The 23,868-nt window shown below is 41.6% G+C and overlaps 1 protein-coding gene and 1 long non-coding RNA gene across 2 annotated transcripts in view; one reads left to right on the top strand and one right to left on the bottom strand.

The window, feature by feature from the left end:
• Positions 1–295: 295 nt before the first annotated feature.
• Positions 296–8,555, bottom strand: ING2 (inhibitor of growth family member 2). The gene is made up of 2 exons (XM_019422326.2): positions 8,178–8,555; positions 296–3,216 (listed from the first exon to the last, which is right to left on the bottom strand). The coding sequence occupies exons 1-2, from the start codon at positions 8,347–8,349 to the stop codon at positions 2,546–2,548; spliced, it is 843 nt and encodes a 280-aa protein (XP_019277871.1). The 5' UTR covers positions 8,350–8,555; the 3' UTR covers positions 296–2,545.
• Positions 8,556–8,912: 357 nt separating this feature from the next.
• Positions 8,913–23,868, top strand: part of LOC128776486 (uncharacterized) — a 33,818-nt gene continuing 18,862 nt past the window's right edge. The window contains exon 1 of the long non-coding RNA XR_008421532.1: positions 8,913–9,422. This is a non-coding gene — a long non-coding RNA (uncharacterized LOC128776486). The remainder of the gene's footprint in view (positions 9,423–23,868) is intronic.

The raw sequence follows: 23,868 nt of genomic DNA, 5'->3' as shown, positions 1-23,868 counted from the left end.
CGAAACCGCCACTGCTTAGAACAGCACACAAGCAGCACTCGAGTGTGGCATCTTCAAGTGTTGGTAGACTGTTGGGTGCGAGGGACAACCTCTTGCACGTGTTTCAGAACTTAGATGTGCTTCAGGGTCCCATAAGTCTGAATGTAGAGAAGACACCCAGTTTTGAACAGGTTCAAATTTTCATAATATGGCAGTGGTTCTAAAACTTTTCTGTATGTTAGAATCACCTGGGGATTAAAAAAAAAATTCTAATGTTTCAGCCACATTCCAAATGAATGAGATCACAATTGTTGGGTGTGGGAGAGAGATATCTGTATTTCTTGAAACTCTTGAAGTAACTCTAATATGAGACAAGTTTAGGAACCCCTGGTTTATAGCATGAGTTAATAACCACGATAAGAGATAGTATATGAAACCTAGAATACTTAAAAAAGAAATCCCAGTCAAAATATTATGCCAACTTAAGACTTCTATTTCCTGTGTGGTATGGTACAGAAAACAAACAAAAAAATTCATAAGAATAAGACTGTTTCAAACATTAGGTCTTGAAGAGAGCACATTTTACAGGATTTTCCATGTCTGTTTTCCTAGCAAGCCTAATCCAAATTTGGGGCCTCTGTTATGAAGTTGATTTTGTTTTCCCCATAAGCTAAGGGAAATTTAACGTATGAAAAAGCGGTGACTTCCATATAGTGACATCTGAAAGCTTTTGGAGACTTTGTACATACCGATATTTTTAATGGTGTCAGGTAAACAGCTCTATCTTGGTAATAAGGATGTCATCACTAAGACAAAATGCTGTATTTTCAAGAGAGAAAAGAATGTCTTTACAACTCAACTATGTTACAACAAATAAATTCTTCATCATGCTGTCTAATACTTCTCGCTCAAGAAGTAATATAACCAACTAGTTCCAGTCATCAAGCAAAATATCCTTAGGACAGAAGTTAATCAAATATTGTGCATTTACCTATCTCAAAGATCACCTTTAAAGTATCTTCATATCTCAGGATGAGGGACAAAATTAACAAAAGAGAAAAACAAGTCATTTGATTATTAAAATCCTTACCATAGTGCAAAAACTATAGATTTCAAAAGAACCTTGGAGATACTGAAGCCAACCTTGTATTTTGTATTACAGATGTGTAGCCGGACACCCAGATGAGAGGAAATAACATGCCTAAAAGTCACACAGGAGAGTCAGAAGAAGAAAAAACAATTTTTTTTTTTTTGTTCCAAACAAGCAGACAGAATTTTTCACGCTAATCAAAAAGAATCGAGATCATCAGATTAGGAAGAAATGAGGAATAAAAAGTTACATTACACACAGATTTAAAGGACTGGTCAATCATCTGCCTCCTCCCCCAGACCAAACAATTCTCCGAATATATGTTCATATATATCCATCAATATGCTTACTCTTAAAGTACCAGGATCTTGGAAAATTCAATTTACAAATACATTATTAATTGCATTGTTATAATGAAATTAGTTCATTAAACATGAAAACATCAAACAGCACCAGTACCAGAAAGTGAAAGTGAATACACTATTACTTAAAATAATATATAATCACTGATTGGGACAGAAATCAACTATAGCCACTAGCAAAACTATTGAAACTCCTGTTTGACATAAAGGCAATATTTAAAGACTAGTATATGCCCTTGTCCCCACTGATAGGCCCGTGGCTAGGCAACTCAGCAGTGGGTCACGTGGAAAATGTTTTTAAAGAAGATGCTTTTCCTAAATTGCTCAACCTTGAACCATGATACTACAGAACCCCAAATTTTCCAATATAAGCCAATGGCACCATTTTTGGTATCCTAACTATGCTTGCCTGTCCCAATTAAAACAAAACAAAACACAACTCCCTTATTAAGCACTAGATTAAATGTATCTATGATGCAGCAGGAAGGCATTTACAAATGGGCTACTGACAGTGTATCAAAATGCTACTAAGGAAAATACAGCAGCAAATACTCTAATAAGAGCACATTATTCCACATGGAATCCCAAATTATTCTTATCTCTAGCTCCTTAAATTCATGGAGGCCTAGAGATGAACAAGTGTATGTATAAATGGGGCTAGGGAGAAAGAAGCTTTAAATGTAGTGTTCATACCTTAAATTACCCAAGATGATCTGAATGCTTACAGAGAACTCCAACTTCGTCTAAATTTTTAAAGCACAGAGAACTAAAATACTAGCAAAACTTTGGTGTTTACCTCAGAAACAGCATTGTAGTTTTCAATGAAAATGAAATAGGCCTGGTTTGTGAAGTTCTAATGCTCACACCACCCTCTCCCTATTCCCTGCTCCTTTCGTCAGGCGATCTAAAGACTACCTGGTTTAAAATATTTGGTAATTCAGTGCAGAAAATTAAGGTCACAGACAAAGTACAACAACGTTTAATACACCGTTAATACTAATGATTAAAAATTATTGCATAGTCTTATGCATTTACCCTAAAACATTTTCTGAAAGTAAATTCTGAAAGAATTATATAAAAGACAAATAACCTTTTAAAATGTGGATGGCATTTACTACCTCGATCTTCTATCCTTTTTTGCCTTCTCAGTACTTTTGTCCATTGTTTTCTCATTATCTCCCCTGCACTTTGGGCAATACCATTTCCCCTTTGGTTTATAGGTGAGTGAGACACATGAAAAGTGAAACCATTCAATTGGACACTGTTCATTGTCACATCCGATCATTTCCCCATAAGACACTTGGTTACATAAACAGTACGTAGGTTCATTGGGATCTATTGCAAACTCAACAGGCGAAGCTTCCCTCTCCTGCTTGGCCTTGGAGCGCTTCTTTTTCTTGGCTGACTTGGATTTCTTTTCTTTAGGTGGCTGATCATCACAGTCTTCAATCCCATTCGTCATGTGGCATAAATCACGGCTTTCACTGGTTCTCTGTCTGCGGGGTCTTCTGGAAGATCTTTCTGGTTGGCTGGAATCCATCTTTGCCTTCTCCGAGGCGCGCTCACCTTCAGCAGGATCCTGAAAGCACTGTGAATGCAGCTCCATCTGCCTTGCCCGATTTTCCACCAATTCGAGCATCTGCGTGACAATCTGAATTTTTTCATCTCCCAATTCCTGACTATTGATTAATGCTCTCTGGAGATGCTGCTGTAGGCGTTTTTTCTGGTTTGAATCATCTTCTTTCTTGTATTTTTCATAGACATCATCAATTTCCTTTAACGTTTCTAAAAACAGAAGAGAAAAGCCAGAACATTATTGTGCATTAGCACATGTGATATTTTTCAAGTTAGTTATGGTTCACAGAATTGGTAAAGTTGAATGAACTCAAATCATAAAACCAGTCTCCTCTATGGTATGTATACACTAAAAAAATTATTTCCCCTAGAAAAACCAGACGTTATCCAATATGAAAGTATATTTAGAAATAAACTAATAAGGGGTGCCTGGGTGGCTCAGTCGGTTAAGCGTCCAACTTTGGCTCAGGCTGTAATCTCCTGGGTTCGAGCCCCATGTCAGGCTCTGTGCTGACAGCTCAGTCTGGAGCCTGTTTCACATTCTGGGTCTTCCTCTCTCTCTGCCCCTCTCCAGCTCATACTCTGTCTTTCTCTTTCTCAAAAATAGAAATAAAACATTAAAAATTTTTTTTAAAGAAATAAACTAATAAGAAGAATACAAAGCTTTCTTTTTCTTCTTTTTTCTTATTTATTTATGTGTTTATTTTTTACAAAGCTTTCTAATACTCAGTAATTTATATTAACAAAGATAAGAGGGGGTGCCTGGCTGGCTCAGTTGGTAAAGCATGTGACTCCTGATCTCAGGCTTATGAGTCCAAGCCCCACATTGGGCACTGAACTTACTTAAAGAGGAAAAAAAAAAAAAACAAGGATAAGAGATGTATGCACTAATTAATACATGGGCAAGAACACTGTATGCCACTTTATAGCCCACCTAGTGAAGTCACCTACACTTCACGTGAACCTCAAAACACTCACTGTAATGAAATTTACATGCCAGACTTCAACTGTAAAACTTAGGTTCTAAAACTGGGTACAGACTACTGTCCAACCGTGTTTACAGGATTTACAGCTCAATCAATGACTTGCTACATGACTCCAGAGAGACATTACACCTTTACTTGCGTATCATATCCCTGGACACTCAAACAAAGCAGACGCGAGTCACTCTTCCCCCACCCCCCATATTAGTTTTAATGGCTCTCTTATTTTACCATAGGGGAGATTCTGAAAACCAAGCTATTTACAAAGTGGGGTTAGGTTCCCATTCTGGCATCAACTGACGAAGCTACTAATACAATTACAGTCAAGTCAGCACCGGATCACTCTGCTTTTGTAGATAACTCAGCAGTTGGTTCTAAGCTTTTTGAACTGCTGATTTTGGTATTGTATAGCATGTGGGACACATTTAAATCAATTAAAAATGTCTGAGTCACTAGAAGGCATACAAAAATCTGAAAATAGAGTTCCAGATGTCACCAAAAATTTACGTAAGATTAAATTTCTATTCTATTCTATTGTTCTATTTCTTGTCCCTCTGAGATACAACGCTGAGTTCTGTCTTACTAAAGGGAGAGAAACAAAAATTAACTCTAATTGATCACACCACATGGCATATCACTGTTTTACATCCTAATATTATTACCAGCACATGGCATACCATCATTTTGCCTTCCAATATTATTACTTTAACAAGAACAGAAATGCTAGACGAGTAAAATGCATACATTAGGCTGTCTCCGAGAAATGTTAACACGAAGCAGGCATTCAACACAACTCTCATGAATTAACTCCTCCCTAGAAATTAGAAGTACTCACATGTGCTGGACAACTGCTTAACCCGGGATACGTGACAAAATGCCACCGCACATTTGAGGGTACTCGTACCTGCACAGCATATTTTAAAACAAAGTTCACATCTAGCCCATTTGCCTGGCTGGGTGACTTTCTTAAGAACGTAATTTTTCTCCAGGAAAAATAAGGACATTACATATTTTCCCCGCAGACAAAATTTGAGGATTAAAAAGTAAAGGTAAACCTTATTTTAAATATTCTGTACCTAACTATCAGGATTTGAGGCTAATTATATCATACCATACAAGCACACTGATATGATACTATGCATGAGAAAAATTCACATTTCTAAGACATCTTAATTACGTAGTGAAAGAAGAAAGGAAACTAACACTTACTAGGGCCCTTGTATGTGATAAAGATTTTCTCATTTAATCCCCACAGCGACCTTATGTGGACGCTATCACTTCCATATGTGAAGAAAATGAAGTTCAAGAGGTAACAACCCCAGACTTTGAACTCTGCCACATACGTATGTCTGGCTCTGCCCTTGAACCATTTGCTACTAAGCTGCACGGAAAGCACTTGAAATTAAGTATTAATTTTTTCTTCAATGATTATTTGCCCAAGACATTAGGAACAAGAATATTGTAACAAAAATTGAGGTTCTCTAATAACCAGGTCCTATAATAAATACTTCGATTGTGAAATTGTTTTCTTCATTTCTCTATTTTTAAAGTCTTTAAGGTTACTTTTAAGATTCTCCAGTAATTTCTGAAGGTGTCTCAAATAGGAGAGAAATTTTTTTGACTTCTCGTATAATTCATATCACTAAATACTGCCGTAAGTTTTACATCCAAAAACAGAAAATGCCTAAGGACTAGCAAAGAAACAAAAAGCATATGAAATCTGAACCAAGAACACAGAAGTATATAAAGCTAATGAACATAAACCTGTGGAAGCAGAGCTTGGTAAGCACAGGCACAGACTGAAAACCAGATACTTGTCTTACCTTAATCTTGAAGCTGACCACAATCTTAAGAGAGCTGAAAATGTTTATAATCTCTCAATCTTTTAAAGCCTAATACTGTTTCTCATGTTACCAGAGCTACTTAGCACAATTCTAGATGGTCAACATGGCAGATTTCCCTGTAACCAATTTTCCCTCCCCAATTAAAATGAAAATAGCTGAACTCTTGTGAAGGCAAATATGTCTGTGAAGAAATGCAAAAACATGCAAGCTTTACAAACTTCAGTTACTATCTGAAAAACTAAAAATGTTCAATATACAATTCTTAAATTTTTTTTTTTCAACGTTTATTTATTTATTTTTTTGGGACAGAGAGAGACAGAGCATGAACGGGGGAGGGGCAGAGAGAGAGGGAGACACAGAATCGGAAACAGGCTCCAGGCTCCGAGCCATCAGCCCAGAGCCTGACGCGGGGCTCGAACTCAGGGACCGCGAGATCGTGACCTGGCTGAAGTCGGACGCTTAACCGACTGCGCCACCCAGGCGCCCCAATATACAATTCTTAAGCACATATGTGTCATTCTCAGGCTATACTTCATGTATGTGCTCCATTGTCTGTAGAAAATACCTTTAGAGTGCTTGAAAAAAGCTTGTATACAACGTTAATAGTTTAAAAACAAGGCTGTGTACATGGAGGAGCCAGGCTACTTCCCCACCTAATTAAGTGAACAAGTGACTTAAACTCCTTGTAAATTTTAACTCCTTAGTAAAATAAATGTTTACTTCAGAGAATTATGAAATAATGTTCTGGATCGGACACAGCAATGACACCCAGTAAGTAATCACTATTTAATTCTCTTTCCCCCTAACAGAGATCAGTCCTATCATCAGCCCTATCGTATGGATTCAGAAGAAAGAAATAAGTTATAGATTCAAAAACACAGAGGCACTTAAATATTCTAATATGCTACAGGTCAGAAAATGTCACCCCAGAAGTGGGTTCCTTTGAGACTAAATCATAAGATTAGTGGAGGGCCTAGAAAAACAAAGAATGGGGTCCAAAAGTTATCTTTTTGAAGTCCGTATGGCTGTTCCCACATTATGTCCAAGGTCTGTTCCTTGATCAGGGTTAGAAAACGCGAAACGGCTCCCCATCTAAACTTCTCCCCTCCTAGTAGCAGGCCAAAGTCAACCAACAGTGGCTGATAAATGATACTCTCTGCAGGAAAGGCTGATTCCCTATCTTAGTTTTCTGACCACAAAGGGTGGCTTTTGCCTCATTACTCAAACTTGGCGAAGGAGGGACCCACGGGTTAAAGGACGCCAGGCGGTTGCCTTGTCAACCACCCACTTCCACCTGGGGCCCGGAAGTGACGCAAGGCCCGGAACCTACGCGGTGCTAGGGCCAGCGATGGTCCTAGTTAGCTGAATGTTTCCTCGTCCTGATTGAGTGGTTGAGAAAGAGTCGAAAAACCACGACAAATATGTCCCAAACCCCAACATCGAGACTGCGCTAGGGACGAATTAACGTCCTGCAACGTTCCGACACCTCCCAACCAGCCAACTCCGCCCAAACCTTCCGGGCACCAGCCATCTTCGAGGCGGGCGGGAGCGCGCCCGTCCGCGCCCCTCCCATGCCCTACGTCACGCCCTCAGGCCCCGCCCCCAGGGACGGAGGCCCTCCCCGCCACACACACACCCCTCTTCCTTTCCCCGCGAGGACTCCTCCCCTTTTAACCATTTGGCTGAAGGCTCAGAGGAAAAGGCTGCGGCCCGGAACTTTCCCTGGGGCGGGAGAAGGGAACGAACTCAATTCCCGAGCCGGGAGCCGGAGAGCGGAGGGAGGGACCTCCCCGAGTCCGCCTTCGCGGCCCTCTCCCGCCCCCTCCCCCCCCCCCCCGCACGTTCCAATGCATCTGCTCTCGGGGTGGGGGTCGGAGGAGACGGGGAAAGCCAGGCCCGGGAGACCAGCGGGTGTCCGGCTGCGGCCGGCCGCTCACTCCCTACAGCCCCCCGCCCGGCTGCACGCTCCCTCGCCGGGGCAGGAGGGTCTGCGGCACCGGGCAGGCAAGCGCCGGAACAAATGCTGCTTAAAATGGCTGATTCCTTTCCACACCAGCTGCAGCCGCTGGGTCTGCAGCGGGGGCTGACGAGCGGCCCCCACCCCCACCCGTGATACCCCACAGAGGTCCTCGCCGACCGCAGCGGGGGAAGGGAGGGCCCCGAACGCGGTCTCCAGTCCCTCTCCCCCGTCCCACACACCAGACCCCCTCTGTGCACTCGGGGAGACTGTCACAGGAGAAATGGAAAGTGGCACTTCCCCGGGCAGCCTCCGAGCGACAGTGCCCGGAGGCCAGCGAATCCGACTGAGGGGAGGACCCGCACACGCAGCTCCGCGGCCCCCTACCTTGATATTTGTTGTCCAGCTCCCGAAGCACAGACACGTTCCTCTGCATGTCGTGGGGCAGCGACTCCACACACTCGAGGTAGTCCTGCACGTAGCAGGTGAGGAGCCGGCTCCGCTCCCCGGTCAGGAGCGCGGCCGACGAGTATAGTTGCTGCTGCTGCTGCCCTAACATCCTGCCGCCGCTGCTGCTCCTCGCCGCCGCCGCCGCCGCCGCCTCCGCATCCAGCAGCCACACATGCAACAGCCACGGCCGCCGCGGCTCCTCTGCTCGGCAGCCCGGCGCCGCGGGGACACCGGCCGCCGCTCAAGAGGGCACAGTCGAGTCCCCCGATCTCCACTCCCCCCAAAAGAAGCCCTCACTCCCCGCCCCCGCGGTAACAAGCCCAGGGGCGGGGCGAGATCAGGGCTCCCTCCTTTTTCCCCTCCCTCCCAAAGACTAGAGCAGCGGGGATCCCCCCAGCGGAGCTGGCGCCGGGGTCCCGGGCGTTGACACTTCCTGTCCCCCCGGGAGTCCCCAGATGCTACCAATGCCGTCTCGTAGCACGGATCCCCATGACAAGCCCCTCGCTGCCCCCTCTTCTCCCAATCACCCTCCGTGCCTGTAGGAGAGTCTCTCACTGGACTGCCCCCGCCCCTCCGCCTGTGGCCGCCTCTGCGCCTGCGCAGGACTTACTCCTAATAAGGCCGGGGGCCCGCCCCTACCGCCCTACCGAAGGGTTCGCATTCTCCCGCCTTCCCTCCGCCACCCGGGCGATTGGTCTGTCAACTTTCGGCCCGGAGGGAGGGTGCGGAGGACGGCCAAACGGCAGGCTGCGCCCCGCCCCCTCTTAAAGGGGAAGCGCTGTCAAGCCCGCCTCTTTGCTCAATGCCTGAATGGGACTTGAGCGGGAAGGTGGCTGAGTCCTTCCTCTCGTCTTTCCCACAGGCCGGGGGAATCTTGGTCCAGCTCCCTCGGCCGGGCGTTACCGACATTTTCCCCATCAGGTGGATCTGGCGCGGCAGCTCGCGAGGCCTTAAAAGAGCAGCAGGCGGCCGGCCGCTTTTCGCTACAACCTGGAGTAAGGCCTGCGGGAACTACGCGACCCAGCGTGCAGCGGGCGCGGCTCCCGGCATGCTCGGCGGCGGAGTTCCCGCCGAGCCGCCGCGGCTCGCCCGGCCGCCGCCTCAGCGCTGCCCGCGGGCCCCGGCCCTCCTCCCGCCGCGGCTTTCGGGCTCACGGAGCGCCGGGGAGGGCTGGTAGCCGAGGTAGGCGGAGCTCCCGCGTGCCCCCTGCGTTTTCCTTCCCTTTTAGGCCGCTCGCTTTTAAATCTCCCTCCTGGCTTTAGTGTTTTCCGCCCTTTCTCAGACGCGGGAGGTCCGCCGCCGCCGAAGTGCCTCGCAGGTTTTGTCCACCTTCAGGATTCCTCTTTAGTTTAGGCTGCATCTGCCCCCAGAAACGTGTTCGTCCAATAGGCCACCTTTAAGAAAGAATTTTTCCCCCCTCCCGGTGTCAGAACGTTTAGACATGCAACGTAGGCGACGCTTACAGAAGGCGTGAGGGGCGCAGCACCCCCTTTTCATCTCTTTTTATCCTAAGACTGAAAACCACGGGGTCGGGAAGAAGCGAAAGAATAAAAGCCTAATCTGTAATCAGGCCCGCGTCCCTGTGTACGTGATCGACTTTCAGGGCTTAATTTTTGCGTAGTGCCAAATGAAACGCCCTGCAGAAGAGCTCCTTTTAATTCCAGATGGACTCTCAGAGTATATGCTAACATGTGTTTTTGAAAGACATGGCTGTAAATAGAACGAATCCGCGGAGGATTTTCGTAGAGTGTCTATGAACACAAGTCCTATTCCGAGTAGTAGCTTTGAATTAAAAAGGAAACGTAAGTGGGTGTTGAACTTGGATTTCTCCTTCTATCCAGTTCGTTCGCAGCGGTGGTACACCTGTACGGTGACCTATTTAGAGCACTTTGAAAACATCTGTTAGTAGAAGTACCCATTGACATGCAAAGAGAAATCTAGACGCTGATCTGCTGGAAATGCTAAATTTCAAACAAAAAGCCCTCCAGGAAATTCGGCGTCTTGGGAATAATAAAAATATTGCTCGGGACTCGGAGATTGCCTCGTGTTACTATACTGTGACACTTTTGTGGTTTTGACTACTTGAATATTAAACCGACCCAGGCAGTACAGGTGATGTGTTTCTGAGAATCGTCTAGGGATTTCATTGTTGTCATTCTTTAAAATCTTTCAGATTAAGCAGACAGGTCTTATCAAAAACCCGTCACTGTTAAAAATTGAATGTTTTGGTTTTTACCTGAACCCTACTGTTTTCTTATTCATGGATTTGAATCACCGAGTCCTTATTGGAAGCCCCAAATAATGCAAGATGCCTTGTTATTTACCGATTCAGGTTAGACACTGAATGCGCCTATGGGTTTTATTCAGCCTGAGAAGTAATCCGCTGGCAGATAGGACACGTGGTTAGAAACCAGAAGCAAGAAAGGCAGTGATGCAGGCTGCTTAGACTATTCGGTCCAAGAAGCTAGAGCAAGAAGAGAGGAAGAGAGGCTGAGTATGGTAATGGAGATCTTTTATACATTATTTTCACCTTTCGTGACTCTTGTTAAACAGGCTGAAAGGAAGCAAAAAATCCAAATGGTGATTTTTTTTCAGCTTGTGTTGGCCTAAGCGTGTAAAAAACACTCTAATATGGGGGGAGGGGGTGTGAATTATTTCAGACGTGCCTTTTTTTTTTTTTTTTTTTTTTTGGCTAAATTAATATAAGCTAATCAAAGGCTTCTTCCTACCATACCTGTGAGAGCACACTGTGTGGAGAGAGTACTAACTTGGAAAAAAAAGAAATCACCGTAGTCCCTAAACTCAATTCTTGACCTTTGGTTATTTATGATGTTCTTTTCTTCTCAGTAATCACTTACCTGGACATTTGGGGGGTTTTCACATTGGGTTCCCTTACTCTGCTAAATGCAAAATCTAAAAGCCCCCAGTTCTTTGCAATGTAGGAATTAATTGGTGATATCAAGTCCTCTGATAAAGCAAAAAGGCATATTATTTGCTCTTCAAACTGTTTTCTACCATTAAGTAACCCTAAAAAAGATAAGTAACTGACTCCCCCAGATTAGTACCAAGTGTCTGGGATTACCTGTAATTTTGAAATCAGTTTCTTTTAAGAGGTCCCTGGTGGGAAATGTTTATGCCTCTAAACCTTTGTCTTATAAGCTTTATTTATATTGTGAGAGGGGAGGGCAATAGCTTCAAACTCTCATTGAAAACAAAATTAGCAGGGGAGGGTGCCTGGGTGGCTGAGTCAGTTAAGCCTCTGACTTCAGCTTAGATCATGATACCACAATTGGTGAGTTCGAGCCCTGCATCAGGCTCTGAGCTGACAGTGCTGAGCCTGCTTTGAATCTTCTGTCCCCCACTCTGTCTCTGCCCCTCCCCAGCTTGTGCACTCTCTCTCTATCTCTCTCTCTGTCTCTCAAAAATGAATAAACATTAAAAAATGCAAAACTTAAAGAAAAGAAAATTAGCAGATAGTTCTGAAGGATTCCTAAAGATACCACCTGAGAAAATTTCAGCTATTGCTTAAGTCAGGCCAATTAAATTTGAAATGCTTTTCTTCTTTCTACTTCTTAATGTTTTTAACACTTTTTTATTATGGAAAATTTCAAACACACACAAAAATTGAGGTAATAATACAAGAAATCCTAATGCACTATTCACCAGCTTGAATATTTATCAATATATGGCCAATATTATTTCATCTGTAGCCTTCCACACTTCCTATCTCCTGCTGGACTGTTCATTTTACCTGTAAATACTTTAAATATGGAGGGATAAGAGAATTTTTTAAAAAACATGCTCACTAGAGCGCCTGGGTGGCCCAGGTGGTTAAGCCTCTGACTTCAGCTCTGGTCATGATCTCACGGCTCAGGGGTTCGAGACCTGTGTCAGGCTCTGTGCTGACAACATAGAGCCTGGAGCCTGCTTTGGATTCTGTGTCTCCCTCTCTCTCTGCCCCTCCCCCACTCCTGCTCTGTCTCTCTCCTCAAAAATAAATAAACATTAAAAAATAAAAACAGGGGCGCCTGGGTGGCTCAGTTGGTTAAGCGGCCAACTTCGGCTCAGGTCATGATCTCATGGTCCGTGAGTTCGAGCCCCGCGTCGGGCTCTGTGCTGACAGCTCAGAACCTGGAGCCTGTTTCAGATTCTGTGTCTCCCTCTCTCTGACCCTCCCCCATTCATGCTTTGTCTCTGTCTCAAAAATAAATAAACGTTAAAAAAAAAAAATTAAAAATAAATAAATAAATAAATAAAAACATACCCACGATTCCATTATCCCATCAAGACAATTATCTATCATTTAATATCCAGACAATTAAAATGTCCAAATTTCCCCATTGTCTCAATATCTTTTTACAGGTTTAGCAGGATCCACACAAGTTCCATATCTTGCATTTGGTTAGATTTTTTTCTAAACCAGTAAGAGGCAGTTAATTTCCAAAAAAAAAAAAAAACAGGCAGTTAATTTCCTATTTAATTCAGTGAAGCAAATAGCAGTGTTTTTGTAAGGAGGGTATTTGGATAGTTAGAAAACACTGTTAAAAGTATAAGGAAATCGAAGAAAATCACTTTAGGGCTCCTGGTTAGCTCAGTGGGTTAAGCTTCCTACCTGTGATTTCAGCTCAGGTCATGATCTCCTGGTTCATGAGATCAAGCCACCACCCCGCACCCCTCCTTGTCAGCTGACAAGCACAGAGCCTGCTTGGGATTCTCTCCCTCTCTGCCCTTTTCCCACTTATGCACATGTTCTCTCTAAAAATAAATAAACTTCAAAAAAAAAGCACTTTAGGGTGCCTTCAACTCGATATCGGCTTAGGTCATGATCTCAGAGTTTGTGAGGTCGAGCCCTACGTCGGGCTCTACACTGACAGTGTGGAGCCTGCTTGGGATTCTCTTTCCTCTCTCTTTCTCCCATCCCACTCGTGTTTCTCAAAGTAAATAAGTAGAAAGAAAATCACTTTAAATAAAAATCCTCATATTAAAAGGTCACCAATTGATAGCCCACTGTAGAAATGCAATTGTACCTAATGCAAATAAATAAATCATTACAAATCTAAGAGTTCATATTTTACTTGTTCTAGAAGGTCCAGTGAAGCATTGTAAGTTGTATTGAAAAAACCTAAAACTTTTAATCAATTCATTAGCACAATAGGCAACCAAAAAACGAAACAAACAAAGCAGTCTGTTTCCATTGAACTCAGTTTTAAAGTATGAATTGCTTTATTACATAAGTGGTACACACTAATTGTATTTAAAAAACAAAAATAGAGCTAGAAAGAAGATAGATAAAAGTCACTACAAACTGGAGATAAAACTCTTCTCGGAATCTAAGTATATAATTGCATTTTAGTTTTTTGCTTTAAGGAAATGCTTGGGCTAGGACTAAAGGATAAAGTTAAGAAAATACCAGATTCTCAAGCTGGAACTTTAGAAATCTGAGCAGTGTTGGTCTGTACATTTAGTTTATGAGGTAGACAGCACGGATTTAAAACTGGGTGTATGCAGTCAATCCCACTATGGGTTCTGACTACTGACCGTGGAAGATGATCACAGCCAAAAATGAAGGGACTATGAATGACTGGGACTAGTAAAGAGAAAATTCAGTATCATGAACTATCATTCCCATGGCCAAGAAGAAAAGCAAACACATATTATCTACTTTGGTTATTCCAGACAGAAAAAAATAACACATATGGTATACTTTGCATATCGCTGACCAGAAAAACATTCAGTTTTCCCTAGGTGGTTACCATAGTTACATGAGCTGTTTATAACATCAAGAGGAGGAACTAGGTCACAGTATTGAAGGAGTTTGAATTATGCAATTATGCTTCCTAAAAACGGGAAAACATTTAAAATTTAGGGAAGAGAGATTTATACTATATGTTCAAAATTGAAATCGTGGTCTAGGTTTGCCAGTGAAACTTAAAATTTTGTCCAAAATTAAATAGTTGATACTATGGGTATAAATTGTTCAATCTATTCAAATGCTGCAATGGCTAGATTCACAAGTGTGGTAGGAGTTGCCAATGCATTCCTTGAAGATCCCTCTTTTATCTTAGTGAGCCATCTTATCTTAAAATGTTTCTGCAGGTAATCAGTAAACCCAACAATGGCCTAGAATCTTGGAGTAGCCAAATCACATGTAAACTGAAACTTTGACTTCTTACCTTCTTTGAAAGCTTGAGATCACAGCTTGGCGTCAGATGCTACTCTTAATTGGTCATAGAGATTTTCCTATTAATTTCATCAATGGATAGAGAAAAGTGGAGGGAGGGAATGTTTTGAAAGTGGTAGTGGAACACCTGTCTGGCTCAGTCAGTAGAGCCAGCAACTTTTGATCTCCAGCCCCACGTTGGGCGGGGAGCCTGCTTTAAAAAATAAAACAAAACAAAGAAACTTGAAAGCTGTGGTAGCATAGACTAAACCGTATCTTTAAATTAAATGTGTGTATATATATCTATATATATCTATATATATATATATATATAGATATATATATCTATATATATCTATATATATATCTTTTTTTACTAAGAACCACAAAAATGATGATTTTATTCAGGAACCATGTCTGTTATCAGAGCCCTGCACAGTGCTCAATAAATAGAAGTTAGATGCAGGAAAAGAAAATTAAAAAGTGCACCTCGAGGTTGCGGGATTGCAGATGGTTATTTTTAATCTCATGATCAGTCTAGACTCATAGACTTTTTATAGCAAAAAGTAATCTTAGATCAACGATTTCCCATCAAGGAAAAAGAAGAGGCAACAACACATAGTCTCTCCGAATAGCTGGGTAAGCCTCCGCCGCTCATAGTAATTTATCATAATCATCATGGCTGTAATGATGGGGAAGGGGTTGAGGATCCCTATTAATGGATCACCTCTAGACCAACATTTCTTACAGATGATGATTTGGGGACCCAGAGGAGTTAATTCATTTGCCCAGGGTCACATGGCAATTTATGAATTAAGCGTACACCTAGAAATTTGGGGCGCCTGGGTGGCTCAGTAGGTTGAACCTCTGGCTTCTGCTCGGGTCATGATCTCACTGCTTGTGAGTTCAAGCCCCATGTGGGGCTCTCTGTTGTCAGTGCTGAGCCTGCTTTGGATCGTCTGTCCCCCTCTCTCTTTACCCCTCCCCTGCTCACACACTCTCTCTCTCATAAATAATAAAAAATAATAAATTTTTGAGAGTGAGTTGGGGAGGGGCAGAGAGAGGGAGAGAGAGAATCCCAAGCAGGCTCCACGCTATCAGAACACAGCCTGACGTGGGGCTCAAACTCGTGAACCTCAAGATCATGACCTAAGCTGAAGTTGGATGCTTAACTGACTGAGCCACCCAGGTGCCCCAGGATGCTCTACTCTTTAATGAATAAAACATACTATTGGCCAGGAGATTTTTGCTAAATTCTTTGTTCCTTTTAAATTATTCTGATTGGTTTTTCTCTTTTTTAGAAGGATGGAATATATTTTACTTAACAGGTTTTTAACTTTATTCACTTAAATATTTTTTCAATGTTATTTTCCTGTCTTCTTTTTAAATTGAAGTGTGCATACAATGTTATATCAGTTTCAGGTGCACAGCATAGGGGCTCCACAGTAGGTATTAGGCACATTAGGCTGTCCTTAACACGAAAAGTGTAGTTACCCTCTGTCACCATACAAAGTTATTACATTAGTCCCTTTGTTTTACTTTTTATCCCTGTGACTTCTTTCTTTTTTTTTTTTTTAATTTTTTTTAACGTTTTTATTTATTTTTGAGACAGAGAGAGACAGAGCATGAACGGGGGAGGGGCAGAGAGAGAGGGAGACACAGAATCCGAAGCAGGCTCCAGGCTCTGAGCCTTCAGCCCAGAGCCCGACACGGGGCTCGAACTCACGGACCGCGAGATCGTGACTCGAGCTGAAGTCGGACGCTTAACCGACTGAGCCACCCAGGCGCCCCTCCCTGTGACTTATTTCTAATTGATTATTTAATGAGGCTTTATTGGAGCTGGTGCTACATGAATCACTCTTGTCGTGGTTAATTTAATCCAGCATTTGGTAACTATTGATTTCTGAGGGTGACAATTTTTTAAAAATTGCTTATCCAGTTTTAGTTCCATAAATTGAAGTTCTCTGACTCTTTTGTGGGGGAGAGCAAGCATTTTATTTTATTTTTTAGTGAAGTATAATTAACATACAGTGTTCTATTAGTTTGAGATGTACAACATTGATTCAACAGTCCTGTAAGTGACTCAGTGTTCACCACAATAAGTATAGTCACCATCTGTCACCCAACATTATCACGATATTTTTGATTAACTTCTCTTTGCTGCACTTTTCATGTTTGTGAATTATTTATTTTATAACTGGAAGTTTGTACCTTTCAATCTCCTTTATTTCACTCATCCCCCCTCCACTCTCAGACTCTTTTATATACGCAAACCAGTATAGATCTCACTTTATGCAATGTATGTGTTTCTGGAAAATTGTGCTCAAACCTCATTTTGCTGTAAGTAATATGCAATGTGCCAGTTCTATAAAACAAGAGATCCAAGTTTTGAAAATATTTATTTAATACAAAAAAAGACCCACCTCATCTGGCTTTCTTTCATTTACTAGAATGGCCTCAAGTGTCTCACTCTGCTTGAGAAAACAGTTCATGCTCCTCCTTATCTAACCGCAGCCTAGGTGTACTTTCTTTTGCTTGTTCTCACTGTGGCATACATTCCAGATGCTTCAGCATGATAGCCTATGGTCACAGAAACGCCATCGTCAGGGAGAAAGCTCTGAAGAAATGCCCACAAGTGACAGTAGAAATGTTTTCTTCTGGTATCTGGCTGAAGTAAGCACCAGAATTAGAGGCATAAAAAGTCAAAGATATAAAAGATGGAGGGAAATTTTGAGTGGAAAATATTAGAGGCTAAACAGCTTTCTGGGAGCACCTGGATGGCTCAGCCGGTTGAGCATCTGACTCTTGATTTTGGCTCAGATCTTGATTTCATGGTTCCTGAGATCAAGCCCTGCATTGAGCTCTTCACTGACAGCATGGAACCTGCATGGGATTTTCTCTCTCCCCTTCCCCTGCTCACACGCGCTCTCTCTCTCTCTCTCTCTCTCTCAAAATAAATAAATAAACTTAAAAATACATACATTTTAGGGACACCTGGGTGGCTCAGTCGGCTGGGCGTCCGACTTCAGCTCAGGTCATGATCTCGTGGTCCATGAGTTCAAGCCCCGCATCGGGCTCTGTGCCGACAGCTCAGAGCCTGGAGCCTGCTTCCGATTCTGTGTCTCCCTCTCTCTGCCCCTCCCCCGCTCACACTCTGTCTCGCTCTCTCTCTCAAAAATAAATAAACATTAAAAAAAATTTTTTTAAATACATTTTAAAAAGCTTTCTGTTACAGAAAAGTAGAAGAATCGGAGAAAGGAATGACTATTTAAGTCATTAATGGTGGTAGTACATTAGAATTAAATTTAGGGACCATGATATGCAAATTATTTCTATGGAAACTAGTTGTGATTCTTTTATTCTTTTTCACTATGCAGTGAAAAACACAGTTGTAACACAGGGTTGGGCGAATAGTCTCTCTAACTTAATCTTTGAAAATTGTTATGTTGATTCCAAAATAATTTCAAAAGAGCCTAGTGACTTCCTTATATGGTGTTATCTTTAGAATACCCCTAACTTTTTATATCCAGGTAAATGTCTCTGGAAGAATTGTCCAGCAATATATACTGATAATAGTTGCCTTTAATTTAGGGCCTGGGGATCTGGAGTTGGAGAGACACTTAGTTTTCACAAATGCCATTTTGCACATTTAATTAAAAATGTTTTATTTGAATATAATGGACACAGTGTCACACAGATTTCAGGTATACAGTGTAGGGATTCAGACAAGTTTATACATTATGCTATGCGTTTAATTTTTTTTGCATTTAATTTTTTTGATACATGTATTTAATAAAATCTAAACTTTATTTTATTTTTAAACTTTGTTTATTTTAAATATAAAAGAAGCAAGAAAACTTTCTGTACATTCTGGAATAACAAAATGCATATGTATACTACCTCCTAGGAAAGGACACATAATCTAAATATTTAGATTCAGTTCACTTTTATGAGAATGTTTCTATCACCACTGTTAGTACTGTCTGCATTTAGCATACTAGCATTGTAATTACACATATGTTATTATGTAAATTAAAACCAAGAAATACAATTGGTCAATTTGAAGCTTTTAAAGACTTCCCACATTAGGAACTAATCTGGGCGGTTTTGCATCCGTAACCTATTTTTTGTGAAGGTTTTTTAGCAGTTTAAGAGATGTTGCGTATAACCTTTTTCTCATTCAGTATAGCCCTCAACTTCTTAAGAGCTTTTTAAATTTCTGTGTGATGTCACTTGCGTACTTTATGTTAAGGTGGGATAAATTTTTTTTATCAATTTTTATGAATTGAATGTTTGACAATCCCTTTTCAGGTAGATGTTATATATTAATGCCATCTGTAACTTCTGCCTATGACCTCAGAAGGGACCTATGCAATATATCTACCCAAGAAAGAGTCCTTCCCTTGAGCTGTGGTCTTCTCTATGGGATTGAAATGTAACAGAAGTATCTAATAAAGAAGACTCTGAACATAGCAGATGAGAAAGGAAAAAGATTGGGAGAAGAGCCCAGATGTCATAAAGCAAAGAGGATGATGTACAGGAAGCAGCTCTTATTTGTTCTGTCGCATGACTCAAAGAACTCCCAAGAAATTAATTCTGTCCCACCAGACATATTTTTCAATTTGGGATATAGATTAATTTTTCCCAATAAAATAGATATTAGTAGATACATAACATACAGGAAAACAATTGAGCATAGTGACCTGAGTGATTACAATACCTTACAGAAGAGATCTTCTTCAGAAAGTTACTCTTCAGTGTATGGCATGTTGCTTTCTAGAAAAAAACTGGAGTGACAGCACTGCCGTAATGAATAATGGCCCATGGCGAGAGGCAAGGGGAAGCATGAAAGGAGCAATTAACAGGGAAATGAGGTCATATGGAAAGAATGAAATAGATTCAGGAAAATTCTAGGAGGTATTATCACCTGAGTTTAGTGACTATATTTCAGGGATGGGAGAAAAGTCATCTAGAATTGTGGCTGGGGCCATAAGCAGATCCTGGCAATACTGTGTGAAATAGAAATCCAGGAGGCAAGGCAGGTTCGTGGGGGGAAGATACGAATTTAAGTCATACAAGAATATAATTGTAGTGTTTACATCTTTGGGCTCTATCAACCTTAGGCCTCCTCTTCCAAACAGCACAAATTATTGCTTCCTCTGAACAGCTTGTTTGTTTGTAAAGAACACCCAGGTATAGAAATTGGAGGCTGGGAATGTGTTGGGAAGGGCAGAGAGACTAGAGGAAATGATTTAGAGACACAGTTGTCTTAAAAATGTCTTCCCATATGCCAGGACTTAGCTTGTATTATTTCTATTAGTAAGTCAGGAATTGATAATAGATGATATCAAGGATATATATAGACCCTTGTGAGGAAAAAGTCAATGCAGCCGGTATTTGCTTAGTCCTTGCATATCTCCAAGGGAACCATGATTGACCCTTGGCCAACCCTGGGAATTTGGCCTTGGAGTATTTTTGTGTTAACGTTGATGATTTTGTTACATACACCTGGAACAATGGATCATGCCATACCGGCTTGTCAGGTTGCTTTGCACAAACGTGTGCACTTGGTTTCATTGTTGTGGTCCTGAGTTTCAGTTGCCATGGCTGATTGCGTAGCAGAATATATGTATATTAACCGGCCCCCATAAAAGCTTTGGACCCTGAAACTCAAATGGGTTTCCATGGGCAGAGACATTCCACAGATGCCTATAGTTTTCTGAGAGAGAGAGAGAGAGAGAGAGAGAGAGAGAGAGAGAGAGATCGTTCCTGTATAGTTTCAGGCAAAGGACTTTGGAAGTTTATGCTGAACCTCTCTGGACTTCACCAATGGATCTTTTTCCCATTGCTTTGGCCCTCTGCCATTTGCTGTAATAAATTTTAGTCATGTGTATAACATCCTCTTGAGTCTTGTGAGTCCTTCTGGGAGCACAGATACACAAAGTACTGAGGAAATTTAAAACCCAATTTGTCCATCCAAATCTTGGTAGGATTTACTGGAAAAAAAAAATTAACAGATGTGAGTGTGTATCTGTGTGTGTGGATTTAAACTAAATCAAGTCTTTGGCTCATGTCCAGGAGACATTTATAGTCTCTATAGGGATATAGGACACAGAGTGTTGGTAAAAATGCTTAGGGGCATAAGTATAAATAAAAGCAAATTAGAGATAAATGTAGAAGGAAGGCAGATTAAAATATTAACATTGGTTAGAGTCAGTCAAGATTTATGGGAGATGATGCATATTTAAGAAGAAATATGGGACCAGCTTGTCAAATAGTAGCTTTCGTTGTTTCCCCCATTTATACTTCTATATAAAGCACTATATAAAAAATGTAAAATAAAAAGCTTTTTTCTGGGTTTTATCTGGTAAGTGCTTAGTCCACCTCAAGTCTGACTGAACTTTTTGTGTGGAATAAAAATTTGTACTAAATTAAAATATTTTATGTAACGATTATTTGAGATCTATAGTTATGTCACCTATGAATTATGTAGTATCATTCCAAACTCCACGCTAATTCCTGTTTTCATCAATAAACAATATCTGATAATTTCTGTAGCTATTTACTTAGACTGCTTCTATCCAAAGATTAAGAATGAATTTTAAGAGCTCTTCTTCTTTGATGGCCAAATAGCTCCTATCAGGTCAATATATAAAAATAATACCGAAAAGACACTGGAGAGCAAGCAAAAGAAGGCGAATTCTTAAGAGAAGTCAACACTTGGAAGAATGAAATGGCACTTCAAGAGTTTCCTATTTTTATGTCTTTTAGCCTGCAGCATCCAGTCATGTAGATTGACCCAAACTTAGAAACTTGCAGACATATTGACTTGGAGAACCAGAGAACGGAGTCCAGGGCAACCACAGTGTCTTATAGGGTCTAAAATTAACATATACTGCCTTGGTAAAATCATGAATGTCTTCAGTGGCCTAAGTCCAAGTTCCCTTCTCCACTCTCCTCCTGTGGATAAGGTCCCCTCGTCAAATAACCCTCCTTTGTCTCAGAAACCCGGTATATTTCCTCCTTATCCCTGCAAGCTTGTGGAATTATTCAAACCAGTCACATCCTTCCATGGAACCCAGGGGCTACCTCATCCTTTTGGTATTACAAAACCTGCCTCCCACAGTGCCTGGTTATTTACTCCTGGGTATAATTTCCATGTGGCCCTACATGGGGTTTGGTATCTTCCAATCAGGCTGTGAATATATGTACTAGTAAACTACTGTTGATCTTATCTGTCCAGTGCTGGGTGTCACGTGTTAGGTGACTCCCATAAACATAGGGTGGGAATTCTTCCCTTCCCTTACCAATGAGATGAAAAGAAGGCAATTAAACCAGACAGTATTGGAAAGTGGGGGAGAGAGTTTCCAGAAAAGAGAGAGCCAGAGAGAGGATGCTTAAATTTTTTGCAGAAACTTCCCAAATCTCTAGCTAACTCCTAGACTATACATGTGTAGGGTGGACTCCAAGAAGCACAGATAAGGCTAAAAGAAGCGCACTGAGTTAGAGTTTGAGTTTAGGCAAAGTCAACTGCCTGCTGAAACAAACAAAAAATTACTGCTCTTTAGAGAAATAGAACCAAGCATCTCTAAAGTACATCATTCTATGTTCAGTATAGTGTCTAAAATTACTAGATATAATAAGAAATAAGAAAATGTGACCCAAACGTCAATCCATGGAGATCAGCTCCAAAACGAACTAGATGTTGGAATTAGAGACAGGGATTTTATTTTTTTTTTTCAACGTTTTTTATTTATTTTTGGGACAGAGAGAGACAGAGCATGAACGGGGGAGGGGCAGAGAGAGAGGGAGACACAGAATCGGAAACAGGCTCCAGGCTCCGAGCCATCAGCCCAGAGCCTGACGCGGGGCTCGAACTCACGGACCACGAGATCGTGACCTGGCTGAAGTCGGACGCTTAACCGACTGCGCCACCCAGGCGCCCCTAGAGACAGGGATTTTAAAACAACTGTTAGTACACTCTGAAAACCATAGAACACGTATGAAAGAAATTGAAGAAGACACAAAGAAATGGAAAAACATTCCATGCTCATGGATTGGAAGAGCAAACGTTGTTAAGATATCTATACTACCCAAAGCAAACTACACATTTAATGCAATCCCCATCGAAATACCACCAGAGTTCTTCACAGAACTAGAACAAATAATCCTAAAACGTGTATGGAACCACAAAAGACACCAAATAGCCAAAGCAATCCTGAAAAAGAAAAACAAAGCTGCAGGAATCACGATTCCAGATTTCAAGCTATATTTTATAAAGCCATAGTCATCAAGACAGTATAGTGCTGGCACAAAAGCAGACACATAGATCAATGGAACAGAATAGAAAACACAAAAATGGACCCACAACTATATGGGCAATTAATGTTTGACAAAGCAGGAAAGAATATCCAATGGAAAAAAGACAATGTCTTCAACAAATGGCATTGGGAAAACTAGATAGCAACATGCAAAAGAATGAAACTGGACCACTTTCTTATACCACATACAAAAATAAATTCAAAATGGATGAAAGACTTAGCAGGAAACCATCAAAACCCTGAAGGAGAATGTAGGCAGCAACCTCTTTGACCTCAGCTGCAACAAGTTTTATTGTTTTATTTATTTATTTATTTATTTATTTATTTATTTATTTATTTTTGAGAGACAGAGAGACAGAGTGTGACCGGGGGGGGGGGGAGGGCAGAGAGAGAGGGAGACAGAATCTGAAGTAGGCTCCAGGCTCCGAGCTGTCCGCACAGAGCCCAACGCGGGAAACCATCAAAACCCTGGAGGAGAATGTAGGCAGCAACCTCTTTGACCTCGATTCATTTATTTATTTATTTATTTATTTATTTATTTATTTATTTGAGACAGAAAGAGACAGAGCGTGAACAGGGGAGGGGCAGAGAGAGAGGGAGACACAGAATCTGAAGCAGGCTCCAGGCTCTGAGCTGTCAGCCCAGAGCCCGACGTGGTGCTCGAACCCACGAACCGTGAGATCATGACCTGAGCGAAGTCAGACGCTAAACCAACTGAGCCACCCAGGCGCCATGCAGCAAGTTCTTACTAGACATGTCACCAGAGGCAAGAGAAACAAAAGCAAAAATGAACTATTGGGATTTCATCAAAATAAAAAGCTTCTGCACAGTGAAGGAAACAACAAAACTAAAAGGCACCTATGGAATGGGAGAAGATATTTGCAAATGACATATCAGATAAAGCGTTAGTATCCAAAATCTACACACTCAACATCCCCCCAAAATAATCCAGTTAAGAAATGGGCAGAAAACATGAATAGACAGCTTCAAAATACATGAACCAAAAATGGACAGAATTAAGGGGAGAAATAGACAATTCCATAATCAAAATTGGTAATTTTAACATCTCTTCCTCTAGAACTGATAGAACATGAAGGAAAAAGAGAGAGGGGGAAGGAAGGAAGGAAGGAAGGAAGGAAGGAAGGGA

The sequence above is a fragment of the Panthera pardus genome, unplaced genomic scaffold, assembly GCF_024362965.1.
Source record: "Panthera pardus isolate Hobbes unplaced genomic scaffold, ASM2436296v1 HiC_scaffold_13, whole genome shotgun sequence".
Lineage (NCBI taxonomy): Eukaryota > Metazoa > Chordata > Mammalia > Carnivora > Felidae > Panthera > Panthera pardus.
The sequence above is the reverse complement of the archived record's forward strand: the minus strand, read 5'-3'. Positions and strand labels throughout refer to the sequence as shown.

Coding starts and splice junctions, on each gene's coding strand:
- ING2 (XM_019422326.2), bottom strand. CDS start 8,349: ATGTTAGGGCAGCAGCAGCAGCAACTATACTCGTCGGCCGCGCTCCTG. Junction 3,217..8,177: donor GCTGGACAACAAATATCAAG/GTAGGGGGCCGC, acceptor TTCTGTTTTTAG/AAACGTTAAAGGAAATTGAT.